This window comes from Acromyrmex echinatior, chromosome 1 (assembly GCF_024713525.1).
Source record: "Acromyrmex echinatior isolate Ae372 chromosome 1, ASM2471352v2, whole genome shotgun sequence".
In the NCBI taxonomy this organism is placed as follows: Eukaryota; Metazoa; Arthropoda; class Insecta; order Hymenoptera; family Formicidae; genus Acromyrmex; species Acromyrmex echinatior.
Window position 1 is genome coordinate 12,574,228 of NC_141852.1, and position 17,501 is coordinate 12,591,728.

General features: G+C 32.3%; 1 protein-coding gene and 1 long non-coding RNA gene across 7 annotated transcripts in view; both read right to left on the bottom strand.

Moving 5' to 3' along the window:
• LOC105146851 (solute carrier family 2, facilitated glucose transporter member 1) overlaps positions 1-17,501 on the bottom strand; it is a 27,123-nt gene continuing 9,622 nt past the window's right edge. For 3 of the 6 annotated variants that reach the window (XM_011057420.2, XM_087412451.1, XM_011057421.2), the window contains 6 exons: positions 17,211-17,270; positions 16,688-16,711; positions 5,487-5,585; positions 3,138-3,702; positions 2,492-2,892; positions 1-2,268 (listed from right to left, as the gene is read on the bottom strand). In XM_011057420.2, coding sequence (XP_011055722.1) covers positions 1,921-2,268; positions 2,492-2,892; positions 3,138-3,702; positions 5,487-5,585; positions 16,688-16,711; positions 17,211-17,270 — 1,497 coding nt within the window. In that variant the 3' untranslated portion in view covers positions 1-1,920. Of the gene's footprint in view, positions 2,269-2,491; positions 2,893-3,137; positions 3,703-5,486; positions 5,586-6,206; positions 7,276-13,209; positions 13,670-16,687; positions 16,712-17,210; positions 17,271-17,501 lie in introns of those variants that run through there. The other 3 variants (XM_011057423.2, XM_011057422.2, XM_011057418.2) reach the window with 3 other exon arrangements.
• On the bottom strand, positions 14,064-16,681 carry LOC147910978 (uncharacterized). Its single transcript, XR_015547135.1, has 2 exons — positions 15,442-16,681; positions 14,064-14,427 (listed from the first exon to the last, which is right to left on the bottom strand). It is a non-coding gene; the product is annotated as an uncharacterized LOC147910978 (long non-coding RNA).

Sequence of the window (17,501 nt, forward strand, 5' to 3'; positions counted from 1 at the left end):
TTTTGCTCTTGATATTCCTTTTTATTTAGATGATATTGGCATCGAGTATTATAAAACTATAACACATTTTATAGGCAGGCATATGAATAGGGATGCTAAATTCTGATCTATTGTCACAATTATAGTAAATAATTCTTCATGTACAAACGATAAATTATCGAATTTAACATTAATTATTCCTTTTGATTAGCAAGAGTCTACAGATTTATTTATAAAAAAATCCTCTAAAATGCTAATTGCGTTGCAAAAACTTATATGATAATTAGCGATCGATTAACTAAAAGATATGAGAATTATTATTATTTACAGTTTTGCGACAAGTTGAATCGTTTGCGATTAACACATTTTGCATACATTGTACATAGTAATGTGGATAACATATTAAATCATATACATAATGTACTAATCATATACATAATAAAGTGAAAAATCTCGATCAGATTTTTTTTTCGAATATTTTACACAAAGTAGATAAAAATCGATGATTTAACGAATTATCAAACTTAGATGCCTTTTGTTGTACAATATATATCATCAATGAGTTTTAATATACATAATTAAAACGGGTTACAAATGAGTATTCCTTGAGAGATACGGAAAGGTACAGCGTAAAAATAAAACAGTGTATCCATCTGCTGTTTACGAGATAACGATCAGCGTAAATTCCTGAGTTACGTTCAGTATATCGCATGTTTCATTTCATATATGTATACACTATTAAAATTAATCTAAATAATTTAAAAATATGATGTTGATATAGTTTTAAACACATTAATCAAATCTACATGCATACATAAATATAATTATTACCTATGCTATGCACAATACTAATTTTTACATATCTCTGTATTTATTTACAATTATCCTAACATCATTCTTTCCGTTCTTGTTTGAATAAAACTTGCGTTTCAGAGTTTACGTATAATAAAATATTCTTTAAATTTTTATTATAAATTATTTCATAAAAAGGCAATTGATGCGCTCTTCATTCATTGACACAATCAGTTCTATTCCTTTTTTGAAATTCTTTTACAATAACGTGATGTAATGTAATTCGATAGGGAAAACGCAAGTTTTTCATGCGCTATTGTACAACTGTTATTCTATAAAATTGTACTCGATTATTAATTTCTTTAAAATATAGTATATTTCACGTGATATATCGCATTAAAAATTCGCTTAGCAAGCGGTACGAATCTGTCGATGTAAAATGAATCGTAGGTTCGATAATAAAAATAAAATCAACCAGTGTATAAGATTCTTCCAAGATTATTCATACAACACAGTTTTTCAAGTGATGTCGTAAGGACATACAGAGGACATCTACGTCTTAAGGACGTCCTTAGAACTTTTCTCAGAGAATTGTATTGTGTGGATATATTCCGTCTACAAGTTTTTTTCATGACTAGAGTTATGGTCTTTCGTACTCAGACAAGTAATGGCAAGTAATATATTATATTGTCCCTAAAGCAAGGAACAAATTATTATTCGAAAAGAACTCGTGAAAGAATCATGTTTTCTAAACTGTTTTGCGTCATTTCAATTGTCGCGTGTTCGTGCGACTTGACTTGGAACACAGTTTCCGAATAAAAGAAATTAAAACTAAAATTAAAAACGTAGAATAATTAAATAACGAAAAGTTAAGTTTACCGGATTGGCACGATTGCAGGATGTAACTACGTCGAATACATCGTAGCACACATTATGATTATGCACAAATATTCACCGAGTATCTTTTCGATGAATTTTGATATTGCGTGTGGACAGAATGTTGGAAGCGCGTTAATAGATCATAAAATAGTATGTGCCATTTTCGCGAAACCGAATTCTTCAACGCAGAAAAAGAAAAAGAGAAATGAACGCACTTATATTCATTCCTGATTTTGCTTTTGAGAAAATATTTTATCCATTTTGTATTCCTCACTGATACGATATTTGCCTAAACATACTGCTAATCTCCTCCATAGTCTTGTTCTTCGTTTCCGGCACCTTCTTGTATATAAAGAGCGTGAAGAACAACTGCAACACCGCAAAAATGATGAACACGTAAGCGCCTAGTACCTCCTGCAGCGGCAAGAAGCCAATGCTGACGATGAAGTTTGCGGTCCAGTTGACGGCGATGGCGATGGAGGTAGCGGGTGGTCGGGCGGATTGATTGAACAACTCTGATACCAGGAACCACGGAATACTTCCTGGTCCAGTGGCGAATAGGACGACGAACATGATGACAAGTACAATCGAGAAGTATGCTGCTGCGCGTGAGGTTTCCTACAATGTACAAATAAAACATTTAATTATGATCTCAAATTAATTTAGTTAGTCAAGATATATGACAACTCTCAAAGCCAAGCGGTTCACTTGGCGCTACAAATGCTTCGAAGCTTTTGATTGACCAATTGGAATAAAGAATTTTTCTAAGTGATCAATAAAAAAAATGCTTTGGAGCATTTGTAGCATCAAATCAGATAGTTAGTAGTTTAAGCATACTTACAGCGAATACGAGACAAATGGCGAGTAGAGCGGTATCCACGAACATGCCGGAAAATCCGACCAAGAGTAGCGTTTTTCTGCCTGCTTTTTCTACTAATACTAAAGAGACGATGGTCATTAAGACGTTCATAGCACCGACTCCCATCGTGGCGTTCTGAGCGGCATGCTTGTCGAGTTGCGCCATCCTGAAGATCTTCGTTGAGAAAAACATGACGGCATTTATGCCAGATAACTGCTGGGCGAACATAATCATGATCGAGATGAATAACGGGATACGAAGCGCTGGATTTACAAAGAGTTCGCGCAGAGTGACCTTCGGCACCAGTTTCACCGACTCGTACTCTGCTCGCATTTCTTCCATCTCGTCATGAACTTCGATCGTGCCACGTAACCAGGACAGCGCTATTAAGAAGAAAAGAAAAAAACAATAAATATGAAAAAATGAACAAAGCCGACAAAGCGAACAGATCGAACAAAGGATTTGAATTTATTCTATGACGCATAAAGCGACATATTAAAAAAAGGTAATTTATGATTTCAAGGAATATTCATAAATTCCTTTTAAAGTATCTCTTTTATCCGCTTAGCTTTATAATCCGCGCTTTACATTCGCTATTTATGACGAAATAAATTATATTCTTTCCTACCTCTTTGTGCATCCATATCTTTGCCGCGATTGAGCAACAGATATTTGGGACTTTCGGGACAGAGAGGCAGCGTGCATATCTGGAAGATCGCTGGTACGATCGTCAAGCATAGTAGCAACGGCCATTGTTCGGCGGTACCAAGGACTTGCTCCAGACCGAGGATTTGCGATACCAGAATCGAAATGGTGATGACTAACTGGTAGACAGTGCCCACGGCGCCACGTAGATGCACGGGCGAGATCTCAGCCAGGTACATCGGTGCCAGGCCAGCATTCAGCCCGGAGTTTATACCGATTAGGAACCTGCCGACGATTATCATTTCGTAGCTCTTCGCTGCCTTGGCGCTACCTTCGAAGATCACAGTCACCAGGACTAGGATGTTGTTCAGCAGCAGACCGCCCTTTCTGCCGAAGCGATCCGCTACCCAGCCTACCATGGAACCCCCTATCATTCCACCGACACAAAATATCGACACCGCCAACGACCAAATTAACGTCACTTCCGTCTTTTCCGTTGGGATGCCCGTGCGGTTTGTTTTCAGGTCTTTGATCCAGTCTTCGATAAGCTATAAACAGTTAGAACATTTATTTAATAATTTTCATAATTTTTCACTCATTATTCATTTTTTTTCCGTACGTATTCATAAATATTTTACTATCATATTATTGAATGGATTCATAATTCTAACATAGGAATATAATCTATACGATATATAGGGGAGACCGGGGTTAATAGACTCATTTTTCAGTTTCGAATTTTTACGGACGAAATTAAGAGACTTGTCGAAAAAATGAATTCTACATCAGTTACTATATACATTTGACTACCTAATAATATTTTAATAAGAGGAAACTAATAACTAATATGAAAAAAATGCATTTTTCTAATACATTCCATCTGATTCAACTAGCCCCGAAACCGGAGTAATTCGACTAAAATTATTAAAATAAAGATTAATGTATTTTAAGCTACATTTTTGGCTACATATTAATAAAACTTTTATAAAAATATATTTTAAACACAAACATTCGCTTCGCAGGACAAAACAATACTTCTTTTTGCAAAATTTGTTCATTTCGTGCAAAAACACGTCGAATAAGCCTAGTTTTCGAGATTGGACATGAGGGAACTAAACTTATAACATTTACCACTAAAGAAAATCTCTTTAAAGGAATAAAATTTTGAATAAGTATTATAAGAGTCGTCACTAAATGAGTTCATACAGTTCCATGCTGTTAGTCTACTACTCGTTCATTTTTTGAAAACATTAAAATATACGATAACAAAGACACATAAATAAAAAAAAATCTGTTGGACTGTTCTTTATTAAATAAGAACTACACTTACTATCTAAATAAGAATCAAATATTTCAGAAGTTATGTCACAATTTTAAAAAATCGTACACCTAAGTAAATATTTTTATTCTTAAAGTTTTTGTTTTACAATCATATACGATTGTAAAACAAAAACTTTAAGAATAAAAATATTTACTTAAGTGTACGATTTTTTAAAATTGTGACATAACTTCTATCATAGATGTGTTCGCAACAAGATGTTACAGCAGACTTAGCGACAGTCGCTGCTGCTCAAATACGTTTACGTGTGTCTCGCGTGTTTTGTTTTTAATGTAGCCTCGATTATTCTACTTACCCCTATTCTGACCCCGGTCTCCCCTATTTCTTACACAGAGAAAAAGATTTCTTTGGATTTAATAAATGTTATTGAATTCAAATAAATTTGTTATTTGGAATGGTTTAAAGCAATGATGCTTGAATCAATAAGTGTGAGTGTTTGAATTTGAAACAATGTTATCTTTGTCTTAAATATATTATTTGTTTGAACAGATAATGTTTATCTTCGACATTCGCGTGATCAAACTGTATGGTACAAACATAATTAATATAGCACATAGTAATTTTAGCCAAAAAATGTAATCGTTATTCTAAGAAAGCAATTATTTGCATGGAACAATCTCTATCAATATATTTTGCCATTTTTAAATAAATAACTTGTTTCATTGTTTGTATTCATTGTAACCAAATAATATATATTATTTGATTGAAGGATATTACTTCAAATAATAATGTTATTTCTGTCAAGCAATAGAGGTTTTCTCGAATGAAACAACAAAATTTTTATTCAAACAAATAATGTTTCGTACAAGCATATGTTGTTTCAATGAAATAAATTTTAGTCAAATAAATTTCCTATAAGAATACTAAATCCAAAGAAACCTTTTTTCTCTGTATATATTAAGAAAAAGTAAATATAACACTTTAGACAAATGTTCTTGCAAATGGGTCAATGTAAGATGTTTTAAGAATGTCTGATTAAATTGATATTTATACCTGTTGAGGTGCATTAACCACACCGGTATTGTATCCATGCTGGAACGATGAACCGAGAGCGGCCGCTGCGATAGCGAATGCTAATCGGCCGTTAAGACCCTATAACAGAAATCGGAAGTACTACATGTACATGGGAAATCTTATCTTAAAGTTATTACAGGAAAAATATGTATTTTTATTTTATATTAAATATGTTATTTTTATCTTATATTAAAAAAGAAAATATCTATAATACGTATAATTTTAATTAATTTTCTGATTAAAATTTGAAGAGGAATATTCCTTCGGAAAATTCTTGTAAGGAATATTCTCTTAGCATTTTCGAAATGACGTCGTTATATTTCTTTTTGAAATGCAAATATCGATATCAGACGTATAGTCAGGCATATTGAAGAAGTGATAAATATTCAACGCGCAAGTATAATGTAAAAATATATTGCTTACTGGCTTTCAGCTGTCAAATCGGAGAAATCGAATATCTGTCGTAGCGAACCGCGAAATATTCGCGAGATATATTATTTTCTAAATAAAATTTTCATATATCTTTATCTTTTATTATTATTAGAGTATTTCGCGTATATATATTCATTATATACATGCATACGGAAAAAGAAGAAACGTTTCTAATGTAAAAGGGAAGTCATCCCATTTCTCAGAGATCGAGTTTCTTTCGTATCTTCTAATACCGGGAATACTGCTACTTTTGCAGAGAGTGCGTACCGTTCTTCTCACATACGGCATCTCGAAGTCGGTCGATTTTATCGTCATCCTGAATGAAAACTTTCCTTACGAACGCACGCACTTTTGATTACATTAATATTTCACTTTCCAATCGACATACACGCGATAGACGAAAAAATTACATGAGTTATGTCGAATCGTTTGTTTCGTAGTTCGTCTTAATGTTGTACCGTTCTCCAGTATCTCAAGTATCTTGGAACATGTACCGAAGACTGGTGAGTCGGTATTCTTGCTGGCCATTCTTATACTAGGAGGCTACAATACGCACACATACACGCGTACGCATGCGGAGCATATATATCTTTCCATTCGGAAGATACGTACACATTCCATACGCATGCGTATGTGTCGCATTATTTAACACGACACTACAATGTACGTACATTACTTAATCTTCTTTTTTTTTATTGAATTTGCATAAGTACAGTATATGATGTATACTCACTCGCATACATCATTTCCATACACGCGAGAACTTTTAATGTGTGCTAAACAATGGCGTAAATCGCGCAAATTATATCTTATTAAAACAAATTTGTTTCTATGCTCGGTGTTCAATTAAATTGTATTAACATTAAAAAAAGAAGTAAAAGACAAATCGGTAGCGAGAATTAATTATTCAATACAGATATGAATTTCTTTCGAATCACCTTCATTTATTTTTGCGGATTATTGTAGTTTACTCACTAGATTAGGTTTTGTGCTCGCTGCGTCAAAATTATAGAAGAATAACTCTTGAAATAAAAAAAAGAAATAATTTCTTCTCTACATTTCACGACAATTGCAATTGGAGAACGTAGAAAATGCATGCATGGATCACATCGCAAGAATCGCAAATGAAGCGCATCATCATCATATTGTTCCAAACGCGTATATTTACATATGCATAGCATTTATATAAATATTTATCAATGCATTTTTGACAATGTTGTGAATCTTCTTTGACGTCGTCAGTCCGATAGCCGAATGCACTTCGTACGCGGATATACGATAACAATGCTATGTATTATGCACCGAGACTGTAATAACCATTGAAAGAAATTCTGTTCCGTCAGATCATACACTGGACTTTAAATTCTATTTACAAAATAAATAACAATTACACAATTTATCTTTTATTTGCTTCTGATTTCATTTTTCCATTCTCTTTATCTCTCAAAGCTCTGCAAGAGCATATAATCTTATTCAATTTCACCCGAATATGAATATGCGAAAGAGAACAGCAAAGCAAACAAATCTATTAAAGCGTTTACATTGCGATAGTCATCCACTTTACAATTTTGTGTCTTCGATCTTTATCTATTTGAGATAATTCAATTCTTAAAATGATACGAGCAAAATTAGACCTTGTTTAGTTGGACGGTCGAGCTGACAATAATAAGCTAGAGATAAATGCAAATCGTTCGAACGTTAAACTGGCAGTATTATAATGTTGGATTTAATAAACGTTTAAATTAACGTTATACTGTGTACATCGACGAAAATATTCTCATCTTTCGTTATCTCGCGTTTTTATGCGCTGGTGCGAGTGAAAGATTCAAAGTTTGCATAACGCAACGGTACTAAATCTTCGTCTCTCTCTCTCGTGATGCATCGTTCATTGGTCGCGCATCGTGTGACTTTTTACGCAAATAAAATGAGATCTCTGCGTAAACATTTTTCAAAAATTTGTTGGACTATACAAAAAAATAATCTGTCTCACTGAACATTTATATCATTTTTTTCGCCGATTTGTTATTTACACACACACACACACACACGCACACGCACACACTGTCATAAATGATAAAGTTGACGCATTGTTTTTAATAATAACGAAAAATAATATAGAATATTATAGAAGCAACATAAATAGAAACGACTTCTCGAAAAAGCAAAAAAAGAAGCATTATGTAAAAGACATTCATAGATGCAGATCTAAATTCTGATAGTTCGTATTATTTAACATTTATTATTAATGACCGGAAGCGTGTATATTCTCGACTAAGGGAAGAATCGATATAAAATTGTGTTAAAGCTCACTGTACTTATAGTAAAAATTGTTTAATTCAAACGAATTGAAACAGATTCACATGTTAAATATGATGTTAAATATCTAATCTCTAAAATATATAGATTGCTTTTAAAATCTGATCGAATACAAAAAGAGAATTTTATTTATCTATGAAATAAATAAATAATAATAGAAAATCAAAATATTCAATTATCGATCAGTCAAATACTTGACTTTGTAAATTAAGAATCTATACATTCACATTATACATTTTTATTAGATGTAATTGATTCTTAGATTCACCTGATTTTTACAAAGACAAAGAACAATATTTTGTCTCTCAATTATTGTCAAAATAAAAAAATGTGCAATCAGGCGAAAAGTATAAATAACAAATGCTTACTTATTTCTTCGCAGCGATAACCATTCTATTAACTAATACATATCACGGAGATAGGGGCACGACCGAAGAGATTACCAATGCTAAAGCGACTCGCAATTTATTCCGATGCGTAAAAAGTCGCCTTCAAATATTTAGCCGTTTCTGATGATTTATTTAATTTGAATTTATTTAACTTAATTTCCACGCAATTATATTTATTTTAAATGCAGATATATGACGTATATTAAAGAAAACGTGCAAATGAAACGTGCAATTGAAACGAAGTAATTAAAAGAAATAATAATTTTTGCAAAACAAACATGTGAAGATAGGAACGGAAGAGCGATTGGAACAAGTGTTAATTTAAATTGAATTCCATCAAGGCAAAATCATGGCATCAAGGTAAATTGATAACAAAATGTGTTATTTAATTTTGAGTCTTTAACGAAATCAGTTTAATGTAATCACGGTTATAAATGCCGCGTTTAATGTTAAAAACTGATAAATTAATGTCTGCACGCGATCTGTGCAAGGGTGTCGACCCTAACCGCCATCAATCTATAATATCTCTATGATTGTGTGCGTGTGTGCTACAAAACTGAGTGATATTGATTGCATGAGACAGTGGATAAAACCATCTAGATCATGGTCGGAGAATGCAAGCATGAAACCTTGGAAACGACCTGAATCGCATTTCTATGTTACCTTCTATCATTAATTTCTTCTTGTAATTTTTCGTATTACAATATCAAATTTATTTTGAGTTTTAAAGAGGCTATTATTTTGTAAAATAAATTTCTGTCAGTCTTTCTTAGAGAATTCAATTTTTTGGGCGGAGAATGTACGTATTTATTACGTGGATGATCTCTGTTATAAAATTCATGAGAAATTTGTAAGAACACTTTTGCAAGTAAATAGCTGACAAGAGTTAAACAAGAATTCATTTCGTGAAATTGAATTTCTAATTCATCAAAGCGGAAAATTAGCTTTTAAATTGAAACTTTGTCTTTTTGTAATAGTTACTTGAATGTTGAATTAATTTAATATTAAATTTAATTGCAAATGTAAACAAATTTATCTTTTTCTCTTTTTTATTGTTTTCTTACCGGTTCTTCTATCGATTAGAATTTACTTTATTAAATGAGAAGAAATCGAGTTTAAATTGCAGAGTTACACAACTTGTGATTTCAAAGATGATTCAAGATTTTCTTTTCGACATAAGAAGAGTAAAATAACTCTTTATTTACCCACACAATATTTATAAAATATTTGTAAAATATTGATAAATATTTATAAGTCTTATTTTAAATATTTTGTGCTCTTAGATTGCATAGGTCATAAATATTTAATATAAATATCATGAAATATTTATTGTAAATCTTCTAGTTCTATGGAAATACTTATTGTAATAAGACATTATAATCCAAATAAGAAACACTTAACAAAATTTATATTATCATAAATAAATATCACATTAAATATTTATTTTCCATCTTTTAATAATATATTTCGAGCAAAGCTTCATACAAAATATGTATAAAATGTTTACATAACATTTAAAACAATGAATAATAATAAATATTTTGTGCCGTCTAGGCGGTGTTCGCTCATTGATCGGAGGTGACGCCTATGAACGGCTAGAAGCCGTTCCAACCAGTTCCAACGGCTGGCCAACCGGGCGTGCGTGCGTTGCGTACGAGCATTGTAATCGTATACGGCACAGCGGATATCACATACACACGCATTGCGGTCACGTGCGTAAGAGATATTCGGTCGTCGGATTTCTACATAGCAAAGTTCCAGGCCATGACGTATCCCGCGTCATAAAGAAACAAGCTATTCGTCTGTAGTGTGCATATGCACTCGTAACGAAATCCGTTCGCAACTGCATTGGCCGTGGCGAAGGCGTGTCGCCGCGCTATTGGCGCTGTCGGTACATCCAACGGTCGAGCCCCCCGAGAGAGCGGCGGCAGCGGCAGCGACGACGACGACAGAGGCTTGAGCGCGCTAAAAATAACTCGAATACTCGCACGAACACGAGCGCGCCACCGACATTCGTCTAAACGTGTGCTGCCTGTTTTCGAGACGCCGTTGTCCTGGTTACCTGGTCGTCAAGTCGCTAATTTCGACGTTCCACGAGACCGGCGAAAAGAACGTGCGCTCCCGTACAAGGTCCGCAAATGCTCTTGTCTCTTTGATATGGATGGTCTAGTTTCGTTTCGGAACACGTTCCGCTTTTCTACTTCGTTCTTTTAGCCCCTTTCAATTTTCATTTCTTTCTTAACGATCAGAATAAATCTTGTACGAAAGAAACTTGATTAAAATAAGAGGCCTCTATTCCGTAACTTTTAATGACAGTGTCGGTGTCGCAAGGTTTTAATTATATAGAGTAAAAAGAGTTGTACGATAATAATATAATGATATATCGTTGTAAAAATTAGATAGGGATACTACTCTAATTTTCCACCTAAGAAAATATCAATGATTATTTAATAAGCGCCCAGTAAAGATTTGAAGGTTTCAATATTTAAGGTATAGTCGTTTCGTATCGAGACGATAATATTGTAGATAAGATTTCACTGTTCGTGTTATTGAAAAATTGAGATGCATGATGTGCTAATTTCTATCGATAAGCCAGTACAACAAAACACATAGAATTGCATTGGGCAATTTTATCTTTGTTTTGTATTTCTCTCAATTGATCGACCTTCTTTTAACTTTCATTGTTTTTAAGCAAAAAAATGACGAAAAAAGATCTCGGATATCTTTAGAATGATCGGATGCTGCAAAGAAGATTTGTTTTGTGGCACACTTCTTATTAATATGCACGCCTCTTATGGAGTCGCAAAACGATCGATATGATACATAATGGAATGATAATGACCATTTGCACATTATGATAATCGCGTGTAATCGTCTTCTTGGAATTCTACGAAGATGACGATGCAACACTAATCATTTTAGCTATATTAACTATTGTTCCAAAGTGTTTAGAACACTTTAGAACTTAAAAGTCACGTGTTTTCAAGTAGAGAAAAGATTTAATTACCTCCCGTGTCATCCTATTCCGCATGATTAACTTGCTAAGCCGATTACATTTTTTTTGTCGAAGGACTTTTTATGAAAATTTCACACACAATAATAGTATTTCGCTTCATATGCCGCGAAAATGGAGCCTAATGATAATGATAAGTTTCAATGGGAGCTTTCGACTAGCTCTTGTCACTCATATATTGTATTTAAAGAGCACTGACGAGGCACTTCCTCCATTTTTGGTTATTATCGAATCACAGCCAATCGTTATATAACACGAAGCTCCTTTGCAGTACATTAAACTGAAAAATTTCAACTTTTTGAGACACCAAATCTGTTTAATATTTATTTATATAGAAAAATTAAACATAATATTTATGATTCGTGAATGATTTGTAACTCATGGATTTATCAATTTCTCCGCAATATTTGTACGATTTGAGCAAATGGCAATTTTATTTTACGAAACAAAAATTTCTTCGATTTCATTACATTAGAATTTGATCTAAATAATTACAATCAAAAGGCAAGCATTAAACTTTTAATTAAATTAAAGTTTTAAATGAAACAAAATACAATGAAGTAAGAATTATTTTTCTTTCGTTTGTTTAATAATTTACTTAATTTTCTTTTAGCAACGCTGTACACGTCTACCTCAATTGGTTCAAAATGTAAACTTAAATATAAACGTGTTTGTATGTTTTCAGCCAAATATCGCACATATCATGTCACTGTCTTGTTTTGATGCTTAAAAGATGTAATTATTACGTATACTTTTGTTTTATTTTATACATAAAAATTGTGAAAAATGAGAAAAAGGCAAATTTAAGGATTAAATTTGTGTATATTCCTACAAGAGAGAACTTCACTGAATCAAACAAATCGATACCACTGACATGCTTGGGTCCATTTGATTTCAATATGCAACGTCTAAACTTGATATGAAATATTCTTTTAATCACAGATGTCACAAGTCTCGAATATCATTTATTTTTCCCATATTTTGAAATACCGATTAGAATCATGAATTTTACATGAATTTTACATTTACACTTTCAATATTGTTGTAAAATTTTAATGGGATTATAATAGTTGCAATCATAATAATATATACCGAGTCGACCTTTTCACAAACTTTTATTTCAGTTCTATGGAAATATACATATCCGGTTTCGCTGCATATCAATTCTAGAATCAATCTCGATATAACATTTATGATTTTTTGTCCAACTTGCATAGAGTTTCTTTTACAAAAATGCTAAGGTACTAACTTTTGAATAATTAGCAATTGAAGAGAGTAGACTTATCGTGAATCGAGTTTTCAGAATAACGAATATAGAGGACAAAATCATGTTTTGATTTTAATCAAAGTTTAATTTAAAAGAAATTTAATTCCGTGAATTAAATTTCCATTTAATTACAAATTAATTTAATTACAACTGTATTAAAAGATTCGCTTCTACAAATTTGTATTAAAATTTTTTAATTTATTTTCAAGCATATTATTTATATTTAAGCGTAAAAAGATGTCTTGAGAATTAACTCGTTTGAGAATTAACATTTGAGAATTTTACCTTGAGTTCCATGTTTTATGCGAATAATCCGCACTTGATACACTCAGTCTTTTTGCTATTTCTATCTTTTCTCTAAATCTCCCGTTCTTCTTCTTTTACAGTCAAATATCTTTCTTCGTAATACAATCACTCTTTCTCACTATATAACTGCTCCTCAAAAATATCGCCTGTAAGAAGAGCGCGATTCAAAAAATTCGTTCAAGCTGATAAAAGTCTCGAGATGACAACTCCGGCTAAGACCTCCGTACTACAATCGCGAGCGCGCGCAACTGCCACCGATATTCGTGTGATGGTATAACCGAAGCCGATTTTCAAAAGACCCCGCACGCCCCTTCATGTCCCCCCTCTTCCTCTGGGACCGGTACAACAACAGCGCGATTGGGCGGTCCAGAACTGGATTCCGGATTAACCTTTCACCATCCCACGCACCCTTACCGCACGACGAAGGGGGGGCGCCCCACTAAAAAGAAGAAAGGAAGCGGATCATCGAGCAGTTTGAAAGGCGCGACTCAATAATAAGAAAACTCGATACTATCTGGAAAAACTACGAGAGTGAGAGTTTTTAGTAGAATTATACATAATTTTTATATTAATAATAATTGACTTTGTCAATTTCTCTAATATTTTTTTTTAAGTACGAGACATCTGAGAGTTAATAGAATTAATAGATAAATAATTTTATGACGCTCGTCATAAAGATAAATAGTTTTTGCGTCGAGAAAGAGATATAACAATTGCGAGTATTGCGATCTAACTTTGCGGTTGATATTCAACGAGAAGTAATCCTAGTCGTACTCGCATTATGAAAAAAAAAATTGGAATGTTTTGTGATGCAGAAGAAAGAAAATATTGCGTGAGAGAAACGCATATATTTATTATTAGCGGAAATGCAGATTGTAACAATATCGTGTCACGTTGCACAAAACTACGTTCTAAACTATGTTCGATCGCGCATATGTGAGATTATAAAATATAATGTATAAGAAGAGATAATGAGAAATTCTTAAAATGTAGACTATAACAGAAAAGGAAAATAAACATTATTTATAAAATTAATTAAGAAATCAGATTTTCTTTCTCTCGCGATTCTTGAAACGTTTTCAAAATACTTTCTTTCCAGAATATTCTTTCTAGAATATTTTTTCATTATCACCCATAGAATGCATCCCAGGTATTCTTGGAAACGTTTATGGCTTGCTACAGCATTCCTACAGTCTTCTGAAAAAAAGTGTTCTATCTCTTACAGAATATTCTTAGCTCACATTATACGTTTACAATTCTACTTTTTATAAGCGTCTCTTATAAGCAAACGTTACGCGCACTTTGCCATCTCGGAAGGAAAAATTGAAAAAACACGTGGCACTTCAAGCATCTCTTAATCTTTGCACTTTGAAGCGATTCTTTTCACGTTTCTTATAAACACGCTTCTGACGATGCGTATATACGATACCGGACGCGGTCTGTTGACGACGACCAGTTAGGTCACGTTAGTATGTGTCAATTTTACAATTAAGCCGCATTGAAACGGACCACTTCTATGACTTCACGCACATGTCCCGGCGAACTCATATAGCTGACTTCGAGATTCGTTTTGCCTCTGACACAGTACACTTGTGTATGTGTAACAATTATGTTATACGAGATATTAAAAATAAATATCGTTATTGCACGAATAAATATCATGAAATATTGCTTTCAAATCCCCCCCTCCCTTCTCCGAATGTATCAAACTTTATTAATATATATTATAAATTATATACCGACATATAATATTTTCCGACATATTTAGCGTTGAAAAAGATAGCTCTGAAAAAATCATTTGAACTAACTCAAGAATAGCAGTACAGAAATGTACAATACTTAGTCGCTGTACATGAAAGCCTCGTCATAAATGTTTACCGAATTAAAACCTAGCACTGATCATTTTATTATACGCCATAATTCAGTATAAAATAAATACAAAATGTAAGTGTGTAAATAAAGTGTGTACAGGTACTCACGTTACACAAATATTATTATACTATAAAAATGATATCATAGGGAAACGTTTTAAATGATATATCGAGTAAATTTTTATTTATATCAAGAAGAGAGAAGAGTAAAACTGCCATAGAGCAAAGATTATTTAAAAAGCTAGTCTCATTTTCGCCTTATTTTAGTTAATGATTGAAAGTTACTATATAAATATCGATATGAATAGATCTTAGACTCAGATAGACAGATATTACTCACTATTAGAAACAATTGTTATTAATTGTCCTAATACGTCGGCCGAAGCTGACGACACAAGATCTAATTTGCATGTGCCTCCATTTCTGCCAATAGGAATCATCAAGAAATAAAGTAAAGCATTCAAGTTTAACAGCTCTTTGTTAAACCAGACATGTCAAACGAATGTCCAGCGTCAATTTGTTATCCATGTTAAATATCTCACTGTAGTCATAAACTCTCAATTTTTATCAAAGTAAAACTTATCTGCCGAAAAATTAAATTTTAGTCGCTATTTGTCCAAAATTATCTGTATTACTAAATTGTTACAAACTTATCAACATGGATTAATTATTACGTTAGATAATAAGAATAACGTGTGTTAAACAAAAGAAAATATTTAATATTAATTCATATGTTAATATTAATTTGCAACACAATCCACTTTTAAAAATGTTTGGTATTATTTTCTTATCCCACTCCTCAACAATCTTAATGCTTTTTAAATATTATTTTATTTAAAATAATATTTAAAAAGCATTAAGATTGTTGAGCAGATTATAATTTGCCGACAAGGTTGCCGGCAAATTATAGCGAGAGCTCGATGACTTAATGATACCCCTATATTCCTCTTTCCTTCTTAAATAATCACCAAAATTTCAACACATTGCCGCGATAGAACGTTATCTTTTGTGGACTTTGTGACGCGTTTATCGCGATACAACTCGCTTTCGGTAGGCGTGAATATATGATAATTACGTCTATATTATATTTATTCTCATAATTTCAATTTAGTATAATGATGTAAATACTTTATTTTAATTGTCTGTCGATATATACATATTATACGCATATATGTGTATATATATATATATATATATATATTAGGTGTTGGAATTAATTCCTAGCGTTTTTAATGAAAGAATGTTATTTATTTCACATGAGCATTAAAAAATACATTAATGAAAGTACTTCCCATCACTTGTAAAACGCTACGAATTAATTCCAACACCTAATATATATATACAATATGTATTATATGTATATACGTAAGATATGTTTCAGCTTACACACATTCAAAATAATATTCTGCCAATATGGACGCGGTACGAGACCATGATAATTTGCGAGTCAATGACTTTGGCGAGACATCAATAACATGATTCGTCATTGTATGCGAATACATTTTTCTTGGAGCGATGTATGTTCGATCGCAATTCCCTTTGTCGAGGAACATCTTTGACGAATGCGTGATAATAGTTGTACTTACCCAATCCTTATCAGTCGTGGCGGGCTGCAAAAGAAAAAAATAGAGAAAAAAAATTGAGATAATTTTATAAGAAATTTCATAAGCAAATGTCAAAGTGTTATCATTATTCAGACATTTAATGAACGGATATAATAAGCGTGCGTAAATAGTCCTGTAACTTTGAATGTTAATAGTATTTCGTTAATCCATCTATTCTATGGTTACCTAAATATATTTTGCATTGAAGAAATATATCAATTATAATTTGGTAGAGATATTTGTTCCACTTAATTAATAATAAAAAATGATTACCTAAATATAACTTTATTAATTCAACTTTGATCTGATAATTTAAATGATTTGATAACCTAATGAAACAGCGTCTGTATAAAACGATACGACATGGTAAATAAAGATAATATTTTTTTAAATATTTCTTGAAATTTCAAAATATCACATTTTCTTATCATTTGGTTACTGGCTTCATCGCGCAAATAAACAATTATACTCGAGAATTAATACATATATATAGGAGAAAGATTACCTTCGGTGTTGGAGCCAGAGCCGTTGGCGTTGTCGCCTGTTCCTGAATGTCGTCGCTTGACTAGAGTAAAATGTTTAATTACACCAATTTCGTAACATACATGAGCGGCGTAGGTGGAAAGCACGAGAATATAATTGAAAAATTCTATAATGATCTAATCAATTTTTTTAAGAAGTAGGAATAATTAAATTTTAATCCTCTCTCTTAATGTAAACATTAATCATTTAACATCATAAAATAATAACTTAAATCATTTTTGTAATTTCTAACTCTCTTATGATATTTTTCTAT